General features: G+C 37.7%; 1 protein-coding gene across 1 annotated transcript in view; it reads left to right on the top strand.

Moving 5' to 3' along the window:
- The window catches only part of TAF2 (TATA-box binding protein associated factor 2), a 56279-nt gene extending 32758 nt beyond the window's left edge, over window positions 1–23521 (top strand). The window contains 8 exon segments of the mRNA XM_080581292.1: window positions 221–414; window positions 906–1045; window positions 5148–5217; window positions 6675–6784; window positions 9073–9302; window positions 11977–12129; window positions 12538–12643; window positions 21859–23521. Coding sequence (XP_080437418.1) covers window positions 221–414; window positions 906–1045; window positions 5148–5217; window positions 6675–6784; window positions 9073–9302; window positions 11977–12129; window positions 12538–12643; window positions 21859–22124 — 1269 coding nt within the window. The 3' untranslated portion in view covers window positions 22125–23521.
- The last annotated feature ends 4475 nt before the right edge of the window (window positions 23522–27996 follow it).

The following is a 27996-nucleotide window of genomic DNA, read 5'->3' as shown; positions in this document are numbered from 1 at the left end:
ATATGCTCTTATTTTAAAGTGAAGATTAATGCTTGATAGAATATCTGCTTGCTCAAACACTCTCAAATCTGTATTCAGAACAAACATGTTCAACTGTTATGCTTTTTTACAGTTTGTCATACAGTTTCTAAGATCTTTTCCTGTAACAGTGCTTCAAATTACTCATCATTAAGAACATGTATTGTTATATGGCTTGTGTTTGAATGCTGTTTTTATCTAGTTTTCAGACAACTACTACCGTGCTGAACTGATTGATGCCCTGGCCAACTCTGTAACTCCTGCAGTCAGTGTGAACAATGAAGTCCGAACACTGGATAACTTAAATCCCGATGTTCGACTTATTCTTGAGGAAATTACACGTTTCCTAAATATGGAGAAGCTTCTTCCCAGCTACAGACATACCATTACAGTCAGGTGTGATTTAATAATTGTTGTATGTACAAAAAGAGTGGACACATTAACACTACTTTTTTGTTTATAGTTCTGTAGTTACTGAGATTTTAGCTTACCTCCTTTAGTCTTACATGGCAAATTCCTTTTAATTTCCAAAAGTTGGTAGTGTGAGTTTGTCTCAAATGTTCTGTTCATGAAAGGTTCACAAAAGGTAGAGTAACAATTTCTGTAGAGTACACAACACTAATCTGAACTGTGTTTTCTGTGTAAATTAGTGAAGTTCTGCTTCAATCAAACTGAATTTGGCATAGCAGAGAATTGTTTCAGTGTTCTGCCTAATTCAGAGTTAATGAGTGCTACGTGTTAATACGATGAAAATAATTGTAACATGTTAATTAGGTTAATTTAATTCTAGAAAAATGACAAGACTACTTGATTCTGAAGGAGATAACTGTGTACTTTGTGGCTGGCATTTTGGAAGCCTAATATAAATTTCTTTTTACCGCATCTAGCTGCTTAAAAGCTATTCGGGTGCTTCAGAAGAATGGTCATGTCCCAAGCGATCCTGCTCTTTTCAAGTCATATGCAGAATATGGGCATTTTGTGGATGTCCGAATAGCGGCGTTGGAGGCTGTTGTTGACTACACAAAAGGTACTTTTGCATGTGTTTTGTCCCTTTGTAACACTTTTGATATAGTAGAAAAGTGAAATAATTACCTCGCTAATATTATATTGAAGTAGTGTCCACCAGAAGAGCTTGTGTGGTGGCAGACGTGTCGATAAGCGAAGCTGTGATTGCTATTAAGGTTTTGTCCTAGAGAATGCAAGTTTTATGAAGATGTGGTGAGCATTGTTTCTCAGTGTTCTGTAAACTGAATCAGACATCTGGAGTTTTGACATGATGAGTAGTGATAAGGGGTGCTGATGATTTCTTTAAACACCTCATGTTCAGTGATTTCGATTCAGTGAGTTCAGCCATAATTGCCACTCAAAGCTCTTGGTTTTGATTTGCCTTCTTACTAATCACTTTGTTTTGCTTTTTTTCATGCATCTTATAGCTATAAATTTTGGAAACTTAAATTATTTTAATGATTATTGGTTGATTCTGCTTTGCCATTCCTTATACACAGCCTGTGTTTGTGAGATTTCTATTTTCTTAATATTTTCCATATCTTACTTGACTGTTGCAGGTCCTTGAAAACAAATACTGGGTAGCTTTTTTAATGACCAAGTAAGTTGAAATTCAATCCTGACAGATGTTCTGTAGAGAATTGGAAACTAATGATTTGCATTTATGAAATGAATTTATTCCTAGATTAGCCTGTTCATTTACTTGAATTAGGCTATGTTCAGCAGATTTGTGACTGTTCTTGTGTTTGAAGGGTTATTACTGACCGAGTAGCTTAATTCTTTCATTCTTTCTCTGTGAGAAGCTTGGTGATTCTAGATTTCTAATTATTCCTCCTCAGATTTCATGTTTTCATTTTGAGGGTAGTAGTGTTTCTCTTGCTTTGTGCATGAGTTGTTTTAGTTTTTTATAAGGAGCTTTGCTTGTATCTTTCTGCTGTCCTTGTGTCCAAAGACATTTCAAACTAGGTAGGGAATGGGAGGTTTCAAGGCAATTTGAGTGAATGTATCTGAGAGAATTCAGACCTATCCTTACGCACTGAAGTGGTAACTTCAAGGCATCGCCCTTGGGCTCAGCCCTCTTCCTTGTCATTCGCTAGGCATTCTGGATCCATAACCCACTGCAAATGTACCGTTTGGTAACCCTGGGAGCGATACCCAGCTAGAATTCATGACTCTGCTGATACTGGGCATATCTCTTTCTGTTCTGGTGCTTACTTTGTTTTCCTCCCTTCATAGAGTGTTAGTGGAAAGATTTGGAGAATGAAAAGCTTACTCATCAGCCTGCTTCCTTTAGGATAATCTCAATAATTCATCCCACCCTTTGGAAAGACAAACTGATGGAAATAATGTTTTCTTATTAAATTCTTGACCTTTTATGGGTGTTGTTTATATTTAATGATTGACTTGGGTAAGAAAGTGCTAGTATTGCAAAGTAGTATATCACATCTTTTAAAAAGAGCTGATCAGATGAGTTGCTGTGTAAGCAAGGTAGGGTATGTTGCTCAAAATACTCAATAGATACAGGAAGGGAAAACTTGAATGGTAAAAAGTAGAAGAAAGATTACCTGAAGAAATCAGTGATTGAGCTACATATATATTATGATTGAGCTCACTGTCAGGTCTGGAAATGATGGGTTAGACTATTACTGTACCCAACTGCCTTGGCAACAATTTTTTCTCTGCCAAGGGGGTATCAGAGACAAATAGATACAGAGTCTGCTGTAAAATCAATACAGTTCACAACGCAGCCTCCCGTGTTATTTAACCATCCGTGTCACTTCTCAAATACAACCTTCCAGCACTTAACATGCTAGCTTCAGTTCCAGCTGTAAGACTGGTGGCTTATGGTGTAGGGGTAAATCTGAAAGCTCAGTGTGTTAACTACCTTCAACTAACCATATAGAAGTTAGAAGTGCTTGTCTTGCAGGGCCCTAAGTCTCTGGCTTTGGGAGAAGAAACGATTGGTCATCTGTTGCCAAGAGGTCTGATTCTCGTTGTTCCCGGTTACCTGGTTTCCAGTTCATGTTGGATGTAAAACAGCAGCTATCAAATGCCAGTTACTTGTGCCAAAGCTGGCTTTTTAACAGTTCTTGTAAAGGAAGCTGACTGATTTTGTTATTTCCATAAAAAGGAAAGTCTGTGTTTTCTGGGGCAGTGTGGAACTCCCATGTTTTTCTATCAACTCTCAGGGCAGGAATAGTGCTGCCTTTTTTTAAGTTACTTTAAAAGAAATCATTTCACCATGGAACAGAATAAGTTGTTTTCTTTGCTGTTAATAGTAGGCTTTTTTTGAGACACGGTAACCCTGTAAAATGCTTGAGGCAGCGTATAAGGACTTGAACAGTTGATCTAAACTGGCTTGAAGTGAACAGGAATTACTAACTTTTTAAAGGAAGCATTTGGCAGTTATATGACTGCTAGATGTCGTGTATACAACAAAGCAGTTGCATATTTGAGGAGATAAAAACAAACTTGTAAATAAGTATCCCGGATTACCTAATTGCATGAATGAAAACTTAAAGTCTTAGAGATGCGCTGTTGTAACTGAGAGCTGACATACAATCTCTTGTAATTTGAAAAAATGTCAAGAGGATTTTTACTTTAGAAAACAATCACTTGCTTTTATGGCTAGCAGAAGTATGAAGATCTGCACATCATTCTTCAGGCTAGTAAGGTCTATTCTGCTAAAGGTCAGGGTTAATTTGTCATTGTTCTCCAAAATGTCATGTTGCTCTACAAATCTGAAGAGACGGTTAAAAGCATTAGTAGCAAAGCTTTGGAAGTCCAGCAGGCCTGCTTTACTCTAGCAGGTAAATGGCAGGGAAGAATTACTTTATTTCAAGCACAAATAAGATTAAGAAACAAAAAAAAAAAAATTCTTTAACCACAAAAATACGGTGTTTCTTGGTTCTGTTATCCAGTACTATCAGCATAAAGGATTCATCTCCTAATTTGCTCATTCTCTAATCACAAACCATTTTAAAATCCATTTTTTTAGCAGTTAAAATTTTCAGCTTGCTTACTAGTGTTATTTAATTTGTTCACACGTGTATAACTATGCAGCAAAAACCCAGAACAATCTTATTTTTCTTCCATGCACAACAACTTCTTTATTCACTGTTTTCTCTGCCTTCTATCTCAAGCAAGGTAGCTGCCAAGAAAGGCGCTGTGCACGGAGCACACGCAGTCACTGATCCCTTGAAAGCATGTCGTAGGCAGAGCTTTTTAAAGTTTTCTCAGATTTTTAAGGCAAATCTGCAATTGTACTGGTCTGTGCAGGTACAAATTTGCTTTGGCATCATTCCGAATTGACCCACACTGTGTAGCCGTGGTCTGAATGGGGCAGGACGTGAGCTAGTGAACCCCTTTCAGAGGCAGAGGATGTCAGCCTGGTGCAGTGCCTCACCACTGTAACCAGTTCTGATGTGGCTGGATTGCAGGAAGTGCAGAGCTAATTTGCAAGCTGCCTGCAAAAACCTATGTTCAACAAAATAGACTATTTCAATTTTCAACTAATTAGATGATTTTGTCTTTGTGTCAGGTGGCATTTTCTAGAAGCATGTGCTGATAAGATTCAGAATATATTTTAATTACAAAGTATACTGACTTTAAAAAAAAAACTAAGGAAGGCTACTGAGAAGAGTACACTTACAGTTTTGTGTAAGCCCCCTGGTCTTCCTCTTTCTGTTTTATAGTTAATAGTCTGTCACTCATTCTTGTGTATAAGAACTGTCTATTCTCAATTCCCTTTGGAAAATGTAATGTAGATTCTTGAAGGGATATTTGGATGTGTTGATACCGTGTGCTTCCTAAAGTAAAGAAGGTAATTTTCTCAGTGACTTTTGTAATCCGTGCTCATGAGCAAGTTATGTGCTAATAGTCATATTGGTAGTTACTGAACAACTCAGGCATGAAGGTATTATATGCATGTTTCTGTTTTGGTGTAAAGTAAAATAATGTGAACTTCCTTATGTTTTGAATTTGCACCATAATTAATGAAATTCCTCTTCAGTTGCAGTGACTCAAGCTCTTCATGTGCTAATTGAGGAAGCTGTGTTCGTCTTGATCAACCTTTCCAGTTTGTGTATAATTATACCAGTTTTGTGTTATTTTATTCTTTGCAGTTGATAGGAGCTATGAAGAACTACAATGGCTGCTCACAATGGTTCAGAATGATCCCGTACCCTACATAAGGTTAGTGAGTAAATAAAGAGCCAGTTAGTTTTTACTAACAACTATGTAAATTCTTGGCCTGGACTTGATAGAATCAACCAAATGCTTAGTTGATTAATACTTCTACACAACCGTTTTTCTCCTTGTTGCTCCTAAGTTGAAATGCGTTGTGATTTTTTCAGCAGTTCACATCTCAAAAGTTCAAATACAGGGTTCTTATTCTGTTATTTTTTTATGTTTTTATTTTTATGTTGTGCTCCCCTGAATGTCTGAAGTTAGAGATCATTTCCTAATCACAAATGATGTATACGTGATGCTTTGCCAGCAAGGAATGTAAAGCAATTGTTAGACTGTAGATGGGGTGAAAGGATAACATATGAAAGTACAGTGTAATTTCTAGTATTGCCTGCTTCAACTTTGTTTTCACCAGTGAGTGATCGGGTATTTTGGCACATTCATTACCCACTTTTGAACGCCCAGATTTGTAAGCATTCTTTTTCTGCGGCACTTTGTTTTTATGACCACAATTACAACAGTGAGTTTCAAAGATTAATAGTATTACTTTTACTCTCTTTTTAGCTGATTTCTTAAAAAGCTCATAGTTGCAAGATTGTCTTCTTTTTTTCTTTTTCTGCTATTCTTTTTAATGAAAGTAGGTACAGTTAGAAGTCACTAAGGGAGATGTAGCTTCAGACTAGGAGGAAGATACTTCATTTGAGTCTTTTTAAAGAGGAGTTTGTTTACATTTTGGATAAAGTGTTACATGTAAGCCTCTTCTGAAAAGAAGAAGAAAAAAGAAAAGAGTCAGTTTCTTGTCCCAGATGTGTAAGACTGCAAGGGGAAAGCTTTCTATACAGAGAAAATAGTTGTAATAAGCAATGGAACACACAATTATTCTCATTCATAAAATGTTTTCAAGTCCAGGTTTAAATAAAGAAAGTGGAAAAATGTATCTGCTTTCAGCTCAATGCATAAATACTGTAAGCAAACATGGTAAGTGTGGAATTTTTATGCACCAGTGTAACTTAAGAGGTGACAGTGTTCCTTTCCAGAAGGATGTGCGCGTCACTAGTTTTGTTCCTGTCATTTTGTATCAGTCATAAACATTTTAAATAATTTTAAAATTCTTTGATGTCAGTTTGTAAGCTTATATGCCAGGCTAGCTCCTTCTTTGTAATTACAAAGTCAGCATGCAAAAAAGATTGCTGTTAAACCAAAGAGCATAGTACAGCCTACAATTTTGTATCTAACTGTTCAGAAATGATGATAATCGTTTCTAGTAATACACACTACAAATACTCGTTGTTGTTGCGCTTTACTTTTTAATCTTCAAATTATATTACTGGTGGTGAATCTGCGTCTGTACATATTGTGTATTTGAAAAGTATAGTTCTGTAAAAACATTGCAGATTGAATAGACTTTTTATTCTTAGTCTATTCATTTGTATTTAATAACAAAATTTTAATTTATTTTTTAGGCATAAGATTCTGGATATGCTGACTAAGAATCCCCCTTTTACCAAGAACATGGAGTCCCCTTTATGTAATGAAGCTTTGGTAGATCAGCTTTGGAAACTGATGAATTCAGGTTGGTTTTTATTTTTTCTATATTGTAAGGTTTCTAGGACTTGAAAATTCAGTCTCTGAAGTTCCCTTTCACATATCTGCTGAACTTGCTTAGTGATGTACTAGTGGACTCCTTGTTTTTTGTTACTTCCTTTACTCTTGTAGTGTGCTTTGATACACTTTGGCATAAAATCATTCTTTGACCCAGATGTTCACATCAAACGTTTTCCCAAATGATACTGTATGTTACCTTTTTCTTTACAGTTTGCTCTAAATTAGGCAGTCTGTCTTTGTCCTCTTTTATGCAACTCTGAGAATATGAGAGGATAACATTTGTATAGATAAACTTCTAAAAATCTCCAGTAAATTATTTTAAACCTAAGGCTTAATTTGCCTTGTATGATTAGGAAAGATCCTAATGAGAAGAGGGTTTGCATCTTTTACCATTGACCTGTTTTTCATTACTGAAGCAGTTTTATCCAGTCCTAACAAACTGCCCTTTAACATCTGGCACATTTCTGCAGATTACATGTAAACGTTTATATAGGTTTTTTAGGTCATTGAAAGCTGTCTGTTTTCTGTGTATCATTATTTTTACTGTTTGAAAGTTTGCAGCAGCACTCCAGGGGCTGAAGCTGGGAGACTACTAGTAGTTCAGTTTTGCAGGATTTGCCAAGTGTCAGGCACAGAAAATAAACAATTTTGATGTTCCCATCAGAGAGTTTGTTTTTGCTTTTTCTTGAGAGAAGAGTGTGTGCAGTGTTACTTAAAACCATTACTTCTTCTTGCAAGTAACAAATAGGGTATACATTCTTATTATGATTCATGGGGCTTTAAGGACTTAAATTTCTATGTATCAAGATGACATAATGTTTCAATTTATTTTCTGTAAGGCATAACCTTAGCATTCCAGGGTGCCCAGAAAGACATTTGTTAATGTGAGACAAGTTAGTAGCCAGGTTTAAAGCTGCATGATTCTAGAATCACGAGTTGCTTTCATTTAAAATAAGCAAGTAATAGAAAATGGACTCTGATGTATGTTTGTTTTTCTTTTGTGTTAATCTGCATTAAATTGGTAATGCTTACAATTTGCAAGGATTGCAGAGAAATTCAGCAACCAGATGTATCTGAGCTTAGCTTTTTTGCTGGAAAAGGGGAGAGGTATTGAGTGAGAATTCATCATATTTTAAAAAGCTTTAGTTTAAAACATTGAGTAAATTATTTATTAATACACTAGAATAGATTTGAAATTAATATTTGTGAATGTGTCATTCTCTGGAGAGTATTTTAGTGTTAGAGATGTCCAGATTAATACTCATACCACTTTCTCCCAGCTGTTCATGAAATTTATCAGTTACTCGTAACTGGGTAAGTGTAAGTACAGCTGAACTTACACAAAATGCAGTTTAGTCCCATGAAATCTAGTATTTACAGGGACAGATCTTAAAATTTTATTTTATTGCTGTCTTGCACAGCCCCATTAACATGGCAGTTGGCACATCTGTGTCTTGTTTACCAGATACAGCCCTATTCCTGCTGTGGAACAATATGTTCAATAAACTTGCAATCAGTCAAGAGCTGGGCTGAGTTAACATCAGAATCGCTATATTTGCAGCATTGCACCAGATGTTAGATGTCTCTCTGTTGTGAATGGTGCCAAACACGCTTTGACTATTTGTGTATGAAGATGTAAAAGCAATACAGAGTTTGCAGTGAAAAATAAAATCAGCGAAGTGGTGCTTTTTGTGCTACGTATCTCCAACTTGAATGGAAATTAAAGCATTGAGTATCCAGTGAAGTACATGACACAGTAGTCAGTAGACATCAAAAAGCCCATTTATGCGTTGCTGTTTTGTGCTGTCCATCAGGGTGGTTTCCAGAGGTTATAGATCTTAGTCATACTTAAGGCTCCTACTGAATTTCATAAAGTAAATAAGCAATTGTGACCAAATCCACTGATGTGGGAGGCCAGTTTGGTAAGAAAATGTTCTATTTTACTTGACCAATACTAAAACCTAAAGAGAAACTTAAAAAAAACAAATAAAAGTATTTCATTTTTCCTTATGTTATTATAACTCGTAGTTTTCCAGTTAGGTATTGTACAGTTTATAATTTAAAACTTTAATTTAAAGCAGGATCTAACAGCTGAGTTTGAGTAAATGAAAAGGAGGCTGGAGTAATGAGGGAAGTTGTCTTAGGCACAGCAGATATGTGCATACTTTGATGGATGTAGATTGGCTAAAACTGTCTTATTTGTGGAGTAGGGAAGATTGTGCCTCTGTATTAATAGTAATCTCTTTGGGATTTTAGGAACTTCACATGACTGGAGGTTACGATGTGGAGCGGTAGACCTCTATTTCACACTTTTTGGCCTCAGCAGACCTTCGTGTTTACCGTTACCAGAGCTCGGACTCGTTCTTAATCTGAAGGAAAAGAAGGCTGTGCTTAATCCAACGATCATCCCTGAATCAGTGGCGAATAATCAGGAACCTGTGAATAGTACTAACAATCACGGACAGTCAGTAGGATTTCAGAACACCGTAAGCACAAACCATCTGCACACATCCCATTCAGCTGGCTCGGAGGCCTTGCATTGGTTACCTATTTCATCTTGTGTCGTGTTCAAGCTTCTCATGATTTACTTAAGCTGTGTTTACACCTTGTTACTGTTTATTCCTTCCACTTGAAAAGCTGACACATACATTGCACATACCTCTTATGACTTTTTAAAACTGTTTTGCATAGAATATGGAAGCTTTTGACTTTTTTTTTCTAGTCTCATCATTTGTATTCCTTATAAAACTTTATTTTTCCTGTATTTTTTATGAGACATGAAGTGGTTCACAGAAATGTTTGATGCTGTTATGAAATTTTCTTTAATTAGACTAAGAACATTGCTTATAGGCAAGATATGTGATTTTCCCAAACAAAACCTTTTATCAGTAATTTCATTACATCTTAAAATGCATAGATGCACTTCTTTAATCAACTTTAAGAGATACGAAAGTTGGAACTTCAATGTCTTTATTGAACACTTCGATCTGACTTCTTAGTACTGTGCTCTGAAGGATTTGTAACAACTTCTGAGAAGTTGCATATTCAGTTTGATATCTTCCAGGCTTCTGAGGCTTCAGCCCTAACACGCAATCCATTGTGTAGTTAGAAAATGGATCTGACAAGCTATTCAAGTTGTACATTTCTTCAGAATAGCTGCCACTGCTGCAAGACTAAGTCTTTTTGTTAGGCAAAGTTAATTAGGAGGCAAAAAGCTCAATGTATATGGAAATAATAAGTTATTTTCTTAACAGATTGAAAAACTATTTCACTGAAACTGCTTAGGAGTATATCCTGAAAGAGAATGCGAACATGCAATTAGCATGTTTGAAACTACTCTTTCCGCCCTTCTGAACAGGATTTTTTAGTGTTACTGTTTCAATCCCATAGATAATTTCTGAATCACTTTTATTTCAGAGATATACTGAGAGTGCAAATTATCGCAGTACCTTGCAGGCTGTTTCCAGTAGGGGGAGAAAATGATGGTGGAGTCATATCCGTAGAGCTACCCTACATATTCGCAGAGCATGTAGTAAATCCTGATCTGTTACACACAGAAATCAGAATTAAATAACAGGAGACATTTTGTTGCCAGATTTTTAGGCTGCAGTTCAGTGGACATCCAAAATTACTTTAGCAGTCGGTCTATCTTAATCAAAAATATCCTCTCAACTCTTCTTTTTCCTATACTGTCCTCTCCCTTGTGCTGGTACAGTTGTTGCTACATAATGAGTTGGATCAAGGGAGGATCTGGTTGAAAAATAGTTTTTTATGAACAGATATTTCCTGCTGAATCAGTTTCCTAGTTAGTTCATCGTGCAGTTATACAAATGCTTGTGGTGGCCCAGGACAGAAACTTGAGAAAGGGAAAGAGGCTGCTTCTGTTAGCAGCAGTGTTGTCTGCAGCATTAGTATAAGCCTCGATTCACACTTCATCCTTTGTGTCTTCTCCTCAGCCTCATCTCCATTCTCCTGCCACTTACTTTGCTTAGGTGATCTTTTTCACTGTAACACACCCAAAACTCAGGGAATCGAGTTTCGTCATAGAAAAACAAACCAGAAATACAAAACAAAGGAGCTCTCTTCCATCAGCCAAAGCTTAACCCAAAGCGTTTCACAACAGCAGTGTGTTGGGTTAAATAATAAGGATTAAAAGAGGGAAATGAATATTTGAGGATAAAAAAATAATAATAACAGGTGATAGAATGCATCAGACTAACTAGATTCTGTAAAGCAGTATATTCTGAGAGCACAAACGAGCTAAAATCAGTCTAATAGACTGCTTTGATGCTGAGCGTGCTAGGGATGGTGAGAGTCACCCATTTTATAAAATTCAATTTCAGTTGCTCAGGGCAAGAGTTTGTGGGGTTGGAACACCCTGTGTGTAATAGGGGAAGAGCAGTTGCAGTTGGGCAGCATATGCTCTTTTGAGTCTATCATAAGGTTTTTATCTAGGTTTTAGTGCTTTATAATGCTTGCTGCAACGGGCACTTAATTTTCCATCCATATTTTGCATACTAGACTTGTTGGAACACCTGCCTCCTGTTATAATGACTATTTGTGTAACTTATTAGACTCTCCTGCTATTTTTATATTCCTCTGATCCTGTTTCTGTTGTTAATCTAAGCAGTAATGTACAAAACAGTTTAACTCTTTTATAAATATTGTTGTGATATCAAAAATAATACCAGGTTATAATCGCTCATTCTGACTTGTATTCAACAAAGAAAGCATTGGCTTTTAAAGCTAATTAAAAGAAGATTGAGCTAAATCCCATGCGTAGATCAGAGGCTATCACAGTTTTTCAACAGAGATTTGGAATGAGGAGAGTCTTGAGAGGCACAGATTTATAGAAAGGTTATTCAGAGGCAGCAAATGTTGTTGCACACCAACAGTACCATGATTGTGAGAAGGGACAGAAAAGATGCCAATGCTAGATATGCAGAGGGAGCAGGAATAGAAGTAAAGAGAAACCATGTTTGTAGGAGAGGTTGGCACAAATCCATGCAGGGTTTTAGAAAATACTTCTTGCCAGAACTACAGGGAAAACTTTGTTCAAATCACCCACTTACTCAGAAGTGTTTTCAGCTATCAGGTCTCTTTTAGGCTGAAACATGGCTCTTGCTATCTTCTAATTTTGATCTTTTAATGCTGCTTCAGGAGGATGATCATCTTATTAAGGAAACAGCATCCAGCATTTCTGGTCATCAGCAGGGGGTGAAGAGGAAGGCTGATATGCCACTCGGGTCTCCATTGGAGCCAGGGCAAATACTAGAGAAGAATGAAGACAGTAAAGTCAAACTCAAAATCAGAGTAAGAAATGGAAATTCAACTTGCACAATATGCAGAGTATTCGGAATGACAGCAATGGCTTCTGCTGACTTTCCTTAAAGCTGTGTTCAAACAAAAGACATGTTGTGTATGTGTGTACAGTAGTTGTTACGCTTACTTTGGCAAAATCATTTCCCATCAGATTCTTTATTGGCTGGCAAGAACTGAAGTTGACAGTTAATGTTCTTGTTCACACAGCTTCACGGTAAATTAGAAGGATAGACATTGACGCCTTTTAATTTTATTGAATTTTTATTCCTTTGCAGTGGTAGATATCACTTCCTTTCCCTCTCACCCCCAGTTTACTTCAAAAAAAAGAAAATTTTATGAAGTGATGTTCCTAAGAATTAATTATTAGCATCTGCTTATTTTTTTTTCCTGGTATCTTAGTTCTCAAACTCTCAAGAAGAGGAGGAGATCGATATGGACACGGTTCATGACAGTCAAGCCTTTATTTACCATCATTTGAATATGTTGGAGAGACCGTCAACACCAGGTATGAATAAATTTATTGGCAAATGATAATAGGAATTTTTCAACTGTTTCAGTTGTTGGTAAGAGTTAAATGTTAGCTGAATTCAAGGAAATGTGTAAAGGGTGCACAAGAACATTTCTTTAGCTTTCAGTGTATTTATAGATAATTGTGTACGTGTGTGTTTTCATGCATATCTAAGTCAGGTAAGTATGTATCAGGCTTATAACAATGAAAGGCTAAGGAATTAATAAAATAAAAAGTGAAATAGAATCTCATAAATGCTTGAGTGGAATTTATTTTGCAGTAGTTATGATTTAAAAAATAATAATTTTGAGGATTGTCTTAAAGCAAGACCAAGTAAAAAAAAATCTTATGACTTGTAGCTTAACAACAGTAGTTCAAAAGAAACTTGCAAGCCTCAGAGATACTTAGAAAGGCTCTTTAAAGCTGAAAATATGGTTTCGTTTCTGTACCTTTTTGCTATTGCTACTTCTCTTTGTCATAAAATATTGGACAAAATTACTTGCCAAAAAATGGTGTTCCTTAGAAACCTTAAGGCAGGCCTTAATAAATTAAATTAATTTAATATTTATATATTGTGTGTATAAACAATTTCACTAAACCTTCATTAATGAACTTCCACCTTCTTTTCTTACCTGTCCCAGGAAAGAAATACAGTAGTCAGTCTTGGTTTCTGAAAATCTTCTGACTGTGTTTTTAACTTTAGTTCCCAAATGTAACGGTGGAGCTAAGCTGAGGTAGTGTGACTGTGGAACAAACCTTTTGCAACATCTTGGGTACACACCAAAAATGAGGTGTTAAGATTTTCAGATTGCAGTCCCTGCAGGGTGTAAAAGCCAAGTGTTTGGCCCCAGAAGTTGGATTCAGGGTACTCTACCCTCTCGCTTGTTTTTCTGTTTTTATCCAGTGGTTGCCTAATGTCCAACACAAAAAACCTTAACAGCAGGATCTGGAACATTGGTTTCCTGGGGTCTGAGCACTAGGTCCTTAGCTATGCTGACAAGTGACCTCATCTGCTTTCCCTGTGACCTGAGTGTTCCTGGCAGTTCGTGGCCCCGTTGAAGAGGAGGGCTGGTGGTTGTTCTGCTCCGAGCATCCTGCTGAGCCTGGTGCCTAGGGTGCTGGCCAGGGATGTGGAAGCTGTAGGTTCATACTCCCATAGGGCCTGGAACTTAGATTTTACTTCCTTGGCAGATGCTCTAGCCACTAAGGTTTGTTTTTTATGAATAAAAGGTAACTGCTGTCATTGCTCAGCTAACAAATTAAGTTCATATGGGGACACAAAACACAGGGAGGTCTGGTTTCTGGATTCCAGATGGCCTTTACTTGATAAGAGCCTGTACAGCCAGCTCCACCAGGAGGGATTTTCTGTTAGGTATGGAGAATAGCAGAACACACAACTTTTTCCCTAAATCATAGCCGTCCCAGCAGAATGAAGGAGAAGGGGGTAAATGGGTTGCTCTCAAGAACTTAGGAGCCTAATTTTACAGAACCTTTACTTTTAACCTCTCAGAGCTGCTTTGAATTTTGTCCTTGGTGTTACGGACAGCCGTCACATTTTCTGTTACGGCAAAGAATGACGCATCCAGGGCATGCAAGTGGGAAGCTGATCCACTGAGGATTAGTATTTATAACTCTTACATGATATTTTGCAACAAATTTCTTTACTAGACTTACACACTCTACGGGATATAAAGTCATAAGCAAAACTTGGCCAAATACGTCACAAATAGGACTTACGGGACCCTCTGTCAGCCAGCTCTATGCTCGGGAATGCTCTGTGCTGTAATTCAGAATGGGTAAAGTCCGATCAGGAGGGGAGTAATGGCCAGTTGACTGCTGCATGTATAGATCTACGGCAGGCAGAAAAGCCACAAGTGTCACTGAAGTGCCGAACCACCTTGTCACCTCTGCCGGTTAGGCCTTCAGGACACCAGAATATACATGCTCTTTCCTAGGTATCGAATGAGACAAATGCTGTTTTTTCCACAGAATTCATTTTAAGTAATAAGCCTTTGAAAAGCATTACTTTGAAACATTTCAGATTAATTTCATTTTCTTTGGTTTGCACACTTAGAAGCAGTTCCACTTCAGATACTCCTTGCTTCTAAAATTTCACCTGTTTCTTATTCATGGCATTTTTCGTAGAAGCAGAGATATATGAATTTCAGACTGAGTAAATAAAGGCAGTTCAGTGTTTAGGAAATAGCATACTTCTGAGGAAAAAATGTCAAACAGATGGAGGAAAATAAAAGCATACATAAATAAGATACAACACTTGTCTGCGAACAGTTTTACAGGGGGATCGCAGATAGTGTTTCCTGAGGACCCTTGAATTGTTTGCAGATGTGACAGAGGATGGACGCACTTCAGTGAGCGATTGTTGTGAAACAGATCGATACAGGTTCTGAAATGCTCTCAGGCTCTCATTACTAAATCTGTGAGATCCTGTATCTGCCTCGATTCTGTGACTTTTTACTTGGAAGGCAGCGAGCCCTTAGTCCATACTTAGTTTTCCTCTCACAGCTGTGGGTTATGTCCCCACATGTCACATGAAGTGTTAGGTCATCAGCCAAGCACAGCCTGTGAACAGCAGCTGCAAGGAGGAAGTTCGTGTTGGCTCTAAACGCTGCTCTATCTGCGTATTCTGTTTTTTTTACACGCCCCGTACCCCTCTCCTCCCCAAATGATAATTTGGATTGTTCAAGTTGATATAACCCCTGTAAAGCCAGAAAAATACTATTTTCCTTTAAAAGCATTTTCTCTGTGGGCTTCTGCTCATGGATATGAAAGGTTAGGGGTTAGACATGCTGCAAGGGTGGTTAAAAAGCCTTGCACTTAAAGTCTTTCAGGATTACAGGTTTCAGTACAGTTTACAGCACCTTTGTTCATATAGAAAATGGTTTTAATCCTACTAAAGCATCCTGCCTACGATAATAGAATTGTGGACTCTGATAGTTAGAAGGGATTCAAAGTATTTTGTAAGAAGTTACTAAAACAAAACAGCATTCTTCAGGCAATTCACGATTTAAGTTGTTTTGATTATTCTCTATGTACCAGAACCATGCTAGCCACTTTTGAACCTCTAAAGCTTTGCAAGGTCATGTTTCTAAAATGAAAACAGATTCTTATTTGCTACTAAATCATCAAAAATAGTAGCAATGCTCCCTACTCTGTCTTAAGATCAAAAGAATTTCAAGATCAGGTTTCATGTATGCAGTAGGTTTAACGTCTCGTTGCAGGCTGTAAGGTGACTCATGCATTGTTGACTTCTGTGAAATTAGATTAAGATGATACAGTTCTTTATCTACTGGGTATTTCACTCATCTCACAGCATTTCACTCATCTCAAAGTGCAGTGCTACTTCCAAATGCTGTGAGTACAGTAGTAAATAGGCGATGTTGTCTTCATGCACTGGCAGCCCTTTTTCTGATTGCATTCAGCAGCAGTGTGGTTTGACAACACATCCTCAGCATTCAGAGCTCAGATCAGAAAAACCCTTTGACCATTTTATTAATTCATTCGGTGTTTTCCAGAATAATCACACTTGAAGTTCCCACTCTGTCTACCATGTAGATATGCCTGAAACTTTGAAGATGTAGGCCACAGTCATACACATTGTTTGGATTGTGGTCTTGCTGTCCGAAGCTTCAGGAAATAATGGTTTAGCTGGATTTAATTTTTCCTGGAATAATTTGAATAGAGCAAATTCTGCTGTAAAGTGTAGAGGGAAACTACTTCAGTGACTACCTACTGTTGGAAGTGTATTGTTTAAATGTACGAGCCAAGGGTGCACATCACCATGTGTCAAATAGAGTAGTTAATAGGAATTCAGTCTGAACAGTAGAAATAGTCCAATCCTCTGCAGCTCAGCTAAGTTATCCAAGTTAGCTACATGAATACCTTTACCTTAAAATTCAACCACTAGTCAGTGGCTTCCTATCAAAAAGGGGTTACATAAACGTCAGAATTACAGACAAATAAGTAAATAAACTTCACTTCTTGGATAAAAGGACAACATTGACAAACAATGACTGATTTTTTGCTTTACTTTTTAGAGAGAAAAAAAGCAGTTATAACTGTCTTGTTAGAATACCCTTTAATAACATGAACATTATCAAACACGTATATTGACTTTATTACCTAAAATATAACTGCTTCCAATCTGGTAACTTACCAGTTTTTAGGTTCTCTAGCTAACTTTGCCTCACTGAAATATCTGTGATTAATTTTGTGCTTCATAAGGAAGGGTGTTTTCAAGGGCTTTATCCTAAAACCCATGAAAGCAGCTTTAATACAAACAAGCCCTGTAAGATAAAGTGACAACATAAATGAGAATTGCATCAGTGTGTGGCTGCAGTGCGTCAGCTACATTATTTCATAAAAACAAGGTAATGTTGGAGCTGTGACTGGTCAGTTGTTTTCTTAGAAACACTCTCAAAGCCAGAAGATGGGTAAGGCTGTCAGCTAAATATTCGAGTGAACTACCTAAGAGCTGTTAGAGGCACAAAGTATTCTGAATTTACTTAGTGATAGAAATGCAGTTTTTCTCTTGAAAGTTTTCTGGAATATTAGACTAAGTATGGTAAAAATATCACCAGAGTCAAGCTATTTTTTAATGTAAGGACAAATATAGTTTTATTTTTTTTAAAGTCAAATGACGAAATTAATAAAACAATTACCAGTTACAAAAATATTTTAGTTAAATCACGACCTTGTCTTTATAATACTTAAGTGGAGTCTATCCTTTTTGTTATAGGCATAAGGAATTATCTGTCTGGTTATAAATCCAACTAAAAATTTTATGAAGTCAAATGAATCTGTAAACTGGAACTAGTTAAAAATTTTTATATTGGAGCCTATTTAATGGATCGTGTTTAGCACAAACTCAGAAAACTTTTTTTAACTAAGCCTAACCTTCTCAATCTCAAACTGTAAGTTTTACAGTATGGTCATTAAAAGAACACTCTACTAGACAGAAAGTTGGTAACTTTTTTTCAGAGATGCACAATTTGAAAATTTTGCTTCTTAAGACAAAGTGACAAAACACTTGCAGCCTAGAAGCTTGGGATATTTACACTTGGTGATTTCTGTGTGCACTTCATTGATGATTCAAGGGATGCATAAACACAACATTAAATTAAAACGCTGTGTGTCAGATGTTTCCAGGGCAATACTAAACAAGGAAAGTAGAAATGAGGAAAAAACAAAATACTTGTCAAAACAGTTTTCAAGATCTTTTCAGCATTTTTAGTCTTAGCTCTTTAGAAAAAATGCTTGCCAGAGCTGCAGTCCAACTGCTAGTCTTAGAGAGTACATGATTTTTCTCATTAGCAAGCTTTCTTTGGGTTCTGGGAGAGACTTATTAAGTGCTAGCATGCTCATGTTGATGTCACCTTCTTCCCAAAGGTGGTCGGTGTCAGGTTGTGGAACACCAGCCTGTCCTCAGCCAAAACACTGGACCCAGGGGCCTTACCCTTTGCTGTGATTTGTGAAGTTCGTTTTTTCCTCTGTGACATTTGAATAAATCAGGGTGTCAAGGGGGGGTCATTTTTAACAAGTGTCGATTTGGAAAAGTCGTATTTAAGCCAGCGGTTTTAAATAGATTGTAAATGCAAAGAAACAGAGACTGTAAGTCTGTGGTGTCCCACCCTCTTCACACAAATTCAGAAGTACAGGAGAGACCGTTTGGAAGATCTAATGAAAACTTGTTAGCATGTTAAAGTCTCAAGTTACATTTTACCAAATTGTAAAGGTTCAATGCAAAATAATACAGCTAAAAAAACTTTACACAACAATATTGTTCACTGTTTGTGCACCGATGATCCTTAAAAATAAAAATTAAAAAAAAAAAACCTTGCCCTAACATAATTGATGAACAGGATGTTGTAATTATCTGACCGCAATTTATATTCATGTCAAAAAACATCGCTTAAAGCCTGTCAAGATCTAAAACCCTTTCATTCTAAAACTAAACCATGAGATCTGTGTTTTTATCTTCTATTCTCCCTCATGGTATCTCCAGCATTTGTGTAGTTCCATGTGACAAGGTGTATACAAAGTTTATGGTCGTTCCCCCCGGGGATAGTAATCCTGTCTGGTTTGAAGCGACTACCCAGCCCAGCTAGCTGGAACACTGAGAAGCCAATAATTACATTGGAATATGCACAGCCAAAACAGGAGGAGATCCAAATGGACAGACACATGGATGTGTGTTTTCTTCCAAGAAATGCTACTAACCACTTCAGAAGTGAGCTCGTGGGCTTGCCCTCTCCTTATTGTGCCTTTCTATTATTTGAGAAACCCGGGTTCCCATCCTGCTGCCTGTGCCAGGAGGAAGTGGGCTCCCTGCAGGAAGAGGGAACGCTTTGTGCCTCCTTGCAGCGGTCTCCCCCCCGTTGATACGAGAATGGTATTAATGCCCTTTAAAGCAGCTCCTCTTCAGCTTTGCTTTCCTACGTTGGCAGGTTCCTAGCATGGGCTTTGAATAGATATTTAATTTAAAAGAAATCAAAAAAAATGAAGAAAGTGTTCTGCAAGTTTAAAGGTAGTTTCATTACAGAGTGAATTTGACAGGTACATATCTGTAAAATCTTTGTATCGAGCTTTTTACAGGTCTGTCCGTTTTACAGACAGAGTTCAGCAGTCTGCATACATCCACTCTGAGCCATCATCTGGGGCTGATGTATTTCATTCCTGATTTCAAAGCAGTCTTTAAAAGTAGGAGGATGTTTTCTGGGTAGCTGATGTTTTTCAATTAAAAAAAAAAATCAAGCACAACAGATTTTGGTCCTCATTGATCTCTGAAGAAAATGTATGTATACTTACTACTGGCTCAGGGAAAGCAGATTTCTGTAACAGTACTTTTTGTTAGTGACATTTGTACCATATTACCAATGCTGATTGCTTCCTTAAGTGTCAGTAGCCCCCAAGCCACAGTTGGATCAGATTTCCCTCCTTTCCCAAGGATCTCCCTGCCTTTTTCGATTTCCAGGTGTTCATCACCACCCCTTCAGTCCCATTGGCTTAAAGGGCTGTTGTATATGTTCCCACACTTGCTCAAGTTAATATTTTACCTAAGGGCTTTAAATACATTTTTTTTTATAACCTAGCCGAAATAAGTTATGGAACGATAATGCAGGCTGTTTCTTAGCAGAGCTGGTAGTGCAGTAAACAGCAGAAAGTTTGCACAAGTACCAGCACAACATGTCAGGAGGGTCTCTTTGCATCCTTGGTGTCCACTGGCACTTGGCACTAGAACTACTGCTACATCAGAGAGATGGGTTTAGGTTCAGGTAGGAGCTCCTTAACAGAAATATAATTAGAAGTAGTTAATTTGTGAAGCAGACTTTTTGTATCAGTACAGTATGTTTGCATTTTGCATGCTGTCTGCATTGTTGAGAACTGCTCCAGGTAGCAGTGTAAAAAAGGTTTTAGTAACTGCATTAAAGTCAGCAAGCAGAAGTTTGAATTTGTGTGCATACCTCATATCTGCCATAATACCCTTCAAAAAGTAAAGTCAGTGCAAGTTCTAACAATAAATCTTTGCGTCAATAATATGCAATTACTGCATCATTCTTATGAATGCAAAATTAAAGCTGTCTGAAAAATGTTTCCACATTAATTCTAGGTCTATAGGAAACTTGTGCCCTAGTCTGACCTCCATAACATGAGCAGAATTCTATATTGTGCCATATTCAGGTGTTGTGGAAAGCCTAAACAGATTTCTAGAAAGACACAACCTGTTTTTTGTTTTGTTTTGTTTTTTTAAGACTTCAAACAGTAGAGATTCTGCCTTGTCACATAAAAAGTCACTGATTATCCTTATGGCATAAAATGTTTCATATTTCTATTTTGAATTTTCAGTGCTGCTCACAGATGTAGATTTTTTTCCACCTCTATTCAAAAAACAAACACACAGCTGTACTGTGTAAAAACTTTCCCGTGTGTGTACTTGATTGAATCCATCCTTAATCTTTGGATAAAGCTAGAAAGACTGCATGGAAATCTTTCTCAGTGCTTGCCATAATACAGTGAGTTGGCTCTTCAGACTTCCAGGATTAAAGTATTACCACAGAAGAATCATTCTTGCTCTTAAAGTAAGATTAAAAAAAAAAAAGAGAGAGAAGCACTGGAAAAAAAATGTGTTTGCAAATATACAGGAAAAAGGCAATTATAAAGTATATAATAATTACCTATTATTGACCTGGGATATTTTCTCTGAAAACTGGGGGGGACAAAGAAAGAAAAAAAAATACTCAAGGGAAGAAAATCTACTTATGTAAAAGTTTTAAAGGAGTAGTATCCTTCAAAAGTCTGATGGTGCTTTTACACATACCTAGTAGTTAAAGCACGTACATGCAATGTGAATGATTTGATTCAAATTCTGCCTAAAGGAATTCAAGCCTTCCCACCTTCCAAGTGTTTCCCCTAATTGACTATATTATTCTTATATTATTTCCCCTTAGTTCCTACTATTGAAGCTATTGCAGTTTGTGTGAAATAATGAAATACCAAATACTCTGAAAAGAGAATGAGGAGGGGGCTCAGGAAATGAGAAGCTATGAATCAAATTTTTTCTACTCCAATTCAGTTATTGAGTTTACTTCACATATAAGTAGTTCTAGTGTATTTGTGAAATACACACTAATAGAGTTGGTGTAATTGTCATTATTGGAATAATTGTTTAAGAACAAAACTTAACAAGATGCAATTCTGAAATATCAATTTAATTCTGCTGTTCAGCATCAAAACGGTTGATATGTTCTTGCAGGGAACTTTCTGTAGTTCCTGACTAAAAGGAGTTCACACCCCAGAACTGCTCTTTAATGTATGTCAGTGTGTACTTTATGTCGTGGTTTTCGTGAGCAGTTAAATTTTAATTACTCATGGTATTGTGACCTTCTTACAGTGTTTAAAATGTAATTTCTGGAAGCCAGTATAACTTGCAGTTGCTTAGCTCTTTGCAATTCCTAATGATCTGGGATACATTTGTAGTTCTGAGGGAGGAAGGAGTTACCCCTACAGAGCTGTCAGTACTATAGGAGCATTAATGGCATGTTCAGAACCTTCTCTGAAAAAGCAGGAAACTAACAGCATCAGTATAGTAATGGATTCTGTTTGTATATTGAAATGATAAAGTAGGTCTGATCTAACAATTCAGAAAGTGCTGTAAGTTAATTATTTGTTAATCCCATTTTATCAATTTCTTTTAGGTAAAGAACAATCTTCAGGAGAGGTGAACATGCACCCTGTCTCAGCAGCTCCACTCTCTGTGTTTAGTAAGGAATCAAACTCCTCGAAACATAGTGATCACCATCACCATCACCACCACGAGCACAAGAAAAAGAAGAAGAAACACAAGCATAAGCATAAGCATAAACATAAACACGATAATAAAGAAAAAGAAAAGGATCCCTTTGCTTTCTCCAACAGTCCAGCCAGTGCACGATCAATCCGCTCCCCGTCACTTTCAGACTGATACCGATGGCTTCTCTGGAGTTCCACTTGCAATATTCTCTGAATACTTAGAAGGATGTATATAACTATAGCTTCTATCTTTTTTTATGGAAATAGGAATATGTGCATTGCCTCAGCAATTCAGAAGCTCTGCCACCACCCTCGTTTGAAGCCTTCTATTTGCATATGCAGTTGTTGAAATAATCTGATTCAAAAAATATGTTTTATGATTCTGAGTCATTTTGTGTTTCGCTGTCCTCCACACCTCCCACTCTTTTTTCCATTTTAAACAAAGAAAACAGCCCTTTATGTAAGGGCCCCATGTCCACTGGCAACCCCCTGCACATCATGCTGACCATGTGTACTGCCAGAATCAATTATGTTTTAATCCTTTGAAGAATGTTATGAGGCAGAGTATGTTTTAAACAGAAGCCAATTGCCAGACCTTTGGTGAAGTGCTGTTTCCAGACTAGTATTGTATAACCAAGCATAGACCTCCTGAGAAGACAAGGTTTTTCTGTAGTCTTCAAGTGAGTTGTTTCTTGCTTTAACCGTTGCAATATAACGCCAGAATTTTAAGAACATTACATAGAACATTTGCCTTTTTCAGATACTAAAACACTTGAAAAAAAGTCTGAGCTGCTTTTAAGCTGCAGGTATTTATTATGGACATGACCATTTGAATATAATGACATTCTGCAATTATGTTTTTGTAATTTTAGCAAAATGCTTAATGCATGTTTTGTCCTGTAATCAGGCTTTTAAAAATCCAATAAAGTTTGCAAATTATTTTGACAAAGGCAGATTTTTTTTCTTCAAGCTTGACATTGGAATATGCTTTTGAAAGATGTCTTTGTTAAAATGAAAGAAATATTTTTGAAAGCTTAAGAATTAAAAGATTAAAGTATATGTATTTCGTCCTGCTGAAGGATGTTTTCTTGGAAGCATTCTATACTTCATGGATTCACAAGATTCATGGATTCACAAGAACAACACATTATTAGGTTAACCTAGGTCTGGGACTTCAAATGATGGATACATTCAAATCTCTTCAGCTGTGTTTTATGCAGTGTGCTATTCCCACTCAGCAAATGTTTTATTTAAAAACTACAAGTTTTTAGAAGTTTTGCTAATAGAGATAAATCATCTCTGCCCCTTTTTATGTGTTTTCTTTCTTTGTTTATAGAGGCAGGGGTTTTTACTAGTTGACTGCTGTTGCCCAGCATTTGGTTCATACCGCATTTGGTTTCTACAAGATGGTCGGTTTGGGGTTAAGTATTTTCTCTAGAATTTTTCCCAAATTCCTGTGAGAGACTGGTTCTCCTTCTAGGGCAAAGGGAGAACTCGACAGGGACCCATGAAGATTTTTTTAAAGCCATATTCTGTTTCATGAAAGTTAATAAATGCTTTTATATTGTATACCTGCTGTTGAATCGTGTAGTTCTTGTAATAACAAGTTTTCTGTAGAACTGGAAGTGGACAGATGCATTTTGTTTTGCACACGCACTAATTTGTTATCCAAACACCAGATCCCGTTAGTACTGTGAGAATCATTTTGCTAATTACTTTATTCAGAGCATGTGTTAAAATATGTTCGGGCTGGATTCGGGCATGGTGAAGCTGGGCAGCATCACAGCCTTTCTCCTTGCATGGTGCGGTGGCCGTTTGCTACCCTGCGAGTAGCCCTTCACGTCTGGGGCAGCCCACCTTGGCGTCACTTGTGGCCTCTGTAGCCTGCCAAGGCTGCACGCCCCTGCGATCTGGATGAAGTAAATGCAACAGGAAGAACACCAAGCACGGGCAGAACGAGGGACTGAGCCTGTTTCGGGCAGGCTAACAATGGGCACAGTTCAGCTTACCGCCTCCCTCCGGCCAGAGAGCTGTTATGTTAGCATCGTGAATTGTGAATCGCAGGGAGAGGTTCAGGAGGCCATAGCAATAGCTCGATGGAAATATTTTTAGATGTTTTTCCCTTGGCTAAGGAGTGAGGTAACAGTGCCAAAGGTGTTTGTGGGAGACTTGGGCTAATAAGCAATGAAAGCTGGCATTGTTTGGCAGAGCGAAGGCAGATGCATTTATGTTTTAAAAATGAGGTCATGGATAATTTAGGCTGGTGTTTCTACTTTCGGAGGCATGGATTTACACTCCTATGCTGTGGGGAAATGTATTGTTTAGGGATACAGGCACAGAACTGAGACAGAGCCGCAGCAGTAATTCTCGCGTCATTTATTTGGCTGTGTGACTCGAAGTGAATTATTTCATACGGTATGGAAATGTGGTGAAGACGCAGTTACCAGAAAATCAGAGGGGAAAAAACTAAAGGGACTTTTTTCCAGTGCAGTTTATGAGGTTATGTCATGGTCCTGATTCAGCTTATCCATTGATGTGTTTGATGGGATACAAAATAGGTTTGAATTCAGGGTGTTGTGCTCGATGGACAGGAGTGCTCGCACGCTGGTAGGTACGACCAGAGGTCAGGATGGTTCGGCAGGTTGCACAGGTCACCCTGCAACAGCAAGTTAAAATGAATTCATCAGGAGAGGATATGAAATACTGAGCGATTGGATGCTATTGCAAAAAAACAAATCTCACCTGAGGATTAACAGGATTTTATATAAAACATGGCAATAATTATTCCATCAAGTGCCAAAGATTTTGAGCAGCACTTTTGAATAAATAGGTGGGCAAATTCCCCATGGAACGGAACCGACAGGTAACACTGGGTATAAGAAGAAAATAAAGGGAACCGGGTAATGGTCTAGAGAATAAAATAAGTCTGAGGAAGGAACTCTCCAGTCTAATACCTAAAAGACTGCTTTAAAAAAGAAGAAAAAAAAATGTACCTGCTGTTCTTGGTATTTCCTCTGGGAAGGAAAGGATTAGCTTTATTTGTAAGGAAAAGAATTTTTGCAGAATGATGAAGTTAAGATGGAAAATAAACACACACCTCACAGTGAAGTGAAACTCTTCTTGTAGGCTTTTAAGCCGTAAATTGGCAAGTATTTGCTGGGGATGTTTAGGGGATGCTTTGCCTTGCCACAGTGCAGGCCTTTGCATTAAGATACCTTGTCGTTACAGTCTGGATGGTTTCTTAGATCTTCCATTTTTCAGACAACAAAATTAATGTATTGACTCCTTGGATGTGATGGGGACTTACGGATGGCTTAGGAAGCAGTGGTCTTTGCCTGTCTTTACCTGCAATCTTACTGATTGCAGCTCAGCTTGGGTTTTTCTTCTATTTAAAAACTGACTGTTTCAAAGTTATAACATTATGGCAATTCCATTTAAAACTTTCATTTGGATGATGATGAACTTTTCATCCTCCACCTTCAAACCTGATAGGTTGGCTGTAACCTCTATGGTTTATCTGGGTCTGAGGTCCGATTTTCAGTTCAAGCTCCTGCTTTGTAGCTTGCTTTTCTTGAAACAAAAGCAGAAGTGCTTGACGTAGGTGGGTGGCATCTGAACACTGGAAGAATACATGACACATATAAAATAAAAATGTGCAGAAGAATTTCTTTTGATATTTCAATTTTTAACATGAACTACTTTTTGTTCATTATAAGCATAATACACAAGTGTAGGTCAAAGATGTAATATGAAAATATCTCTATGCAGTTTTTATTTAGGATATAGCTTCTTTCTTTCAATTAGGATATAGCTTCTTTGCTTGGTGTCCAAGTGTCCAAGTAAGCATTCATTTCAGCTCTGATGATTGGTCTTGTCACTCTGTCCTGATGCTGTGGAGGAAGGACAGCAGTGTACAACTTCTCTGAGCTCTTGGGTGACCCGGCACTGCCATTCCATCATTAATTGTGCCAACCCATACTGTACTCAACCTGACATCAGGGTTTGTGTCAATGGTAGCAGCATATCCTTACACTGCCTAGCTTTTTAGGATATAAAAGCTATTTCGTTTTAGTTGATTTTGTATTCATAGAGATCTGATCATTTGCGTAAATTTTACTATAAGGAAATTTAAGGCATGTCTATTTTCCGTTCCTTAAGGCAGTTTATTCACAGAAAATTAAGAACCTGATTTTTAACACAGTGTCAGTATTGCATAAGGGCCCTTAAAATATACAAGGTAAATATAAATGTTTTGAATGAGATTTAATCGCTTTATTTATAATTTATATCTATATTGACATATGTTCATAAAATAGATTTCCTCTTTTTATGATGTAAAATGTCAATAATAATATACAAGTGTTTTCGTACACATTAAGCCATAGCAGCTAATCCATAAAGTCTGTGTTATTCCATAATCATCTGATATCCTGAATACAATTTTGTTAAATGCATTTCTAAGGTTTTCTTTTATTACTGTTTTTTGTGTGTGTGGATAAATGTGCGATGTTAGTGACCTTTGCTGATGCAGATGACTTGGGATTTCATTAGGACTTTGCATTTTACTGAAATGTACTTAATCTCATAGGGTGCTTAGGAAGAAAAACAGTATTTTTGTGGTAAACATCATAAAATGGCAGCATGAAATTTAAGTGCACTTAGCTAGATTTTTTTTTTTCCCCACTTCTAAGTAGAAGTGCAGCTGTGTGGTGTAGTTGGGGCTCGCCGCTGCGGGGAGCAGGGCTTCCTCCCCCAGCTCCTGACCCCGTAATCTCACCGTGGGCTCATTGGGCTCTTCTGTGGCCTGACTCAACTCACCTACGGACAAAATAAGGCTGATTTCGGCTGGATCCGTAGCTCCTGGGGCTGAGGATGGAGAGGGGAGCGGGAGGAGCGAGCCGAACAAACCCCTCTTGGCACCGACGCTCCCGGTTTGGCTCGGCTCCTTCCTGCAGCTCCACTCGGGGGAAACAAAACGAGGCTGGATTCGAGCGCTGACATCTGCTCCTCGCTGGGACTCCGAATTCTGCTGTGAATAGGTTCGGGGGGTGTTTTGAACCAGATTCATTTCGAAAGTTTTGGAACGCTGAAGAGAAATGAGCTTGTGTGACTGGCGGTTATTTATTTTCTAGGCTGGGTTAAAAATAAAAAAGGAATGGTCTCAAGAGTCAGGGTCAAGAACAACTCCCTTCAAAAATGACTCCAAAGGGTGATTTCAGGTCAAGGCGATTTTTTTAATTATTATTTTTGTTCTGTTTTATTTTTATCCCCTGAATTGAATGGCAGAAGAGTTTTAATATATGAAATATTTCATTCTGAAAATGTCCTTTTCATTTCCTAAACGTTCCTATTTCTTATACATTTATAAAACGTATTGTGGAAAAAAAAAATTGATAAATGAAAATATATCCCCCATTTGTCCCCCAAAGAAAATATGTCCCCAAGCTTGAGGGCACCACAGAAGTGAAAGCGTGTTTCAAGACCCGATCAACTCTTCCCCTTTTCAAAAAAAACTTACTTCAGGAAAAACCCTCTTTTGGAAGTTATCTGTTCCTCACCTTTCCAGGAAAAGGAGGGACGGTGACTCACGGCTTTGAGGCAGCGTGGAGCCGTGTGAGTGAGCCTCTGTTTGGGGCTGTGCCGGGGCGGCCGTGCCAAGGCTGCCGGCCCGGCGGGACGCAGCAAGGTGCTCACCAGCTGCACTGCATCCAGAAGCACCGGGGACCTTTTTTTACCGACTACCATAAGGTGCTGCTCAGCTTCTGGTTGCTTATTTTGCTAAATCTTCAAGCTTTTAACCGCATTAAGCTTTGGCACTGTCAGCAGGTCTTTTGGTGGCTCCTCTCCCGTCCAGGAGGCTAATGGAAGCCTGCGTGGGAAGGAGGTGTTTTTAGCAGTTTGGGAAATATTTGAGTACAGCTTTTCAAATTAGTATGGCAGCCATGAAAGTTCATAACAGTGTGTTATTGTCTTGCTAGTTTTAGTCATTTAATTCCTGATTTTTCTGTACAATAAAAAAATGGACATAGGGAAGAAGGAAGGGG

This window comes from Anser brachyrhynchus, assembly GCF_964034855.1.
Source record: "Anser brachyrhynchus genome assembly, chromosome: 2".
Classification (NCBI taxonomy): Eukaryota; Metazoa; Chordata; class Aves; order Anseriformes; family Anatidae; genus Anser; species Anser brachyrhynchus.
This window is presented reverse-complemented; position numbering and strand designations above follow the sequence as displayed.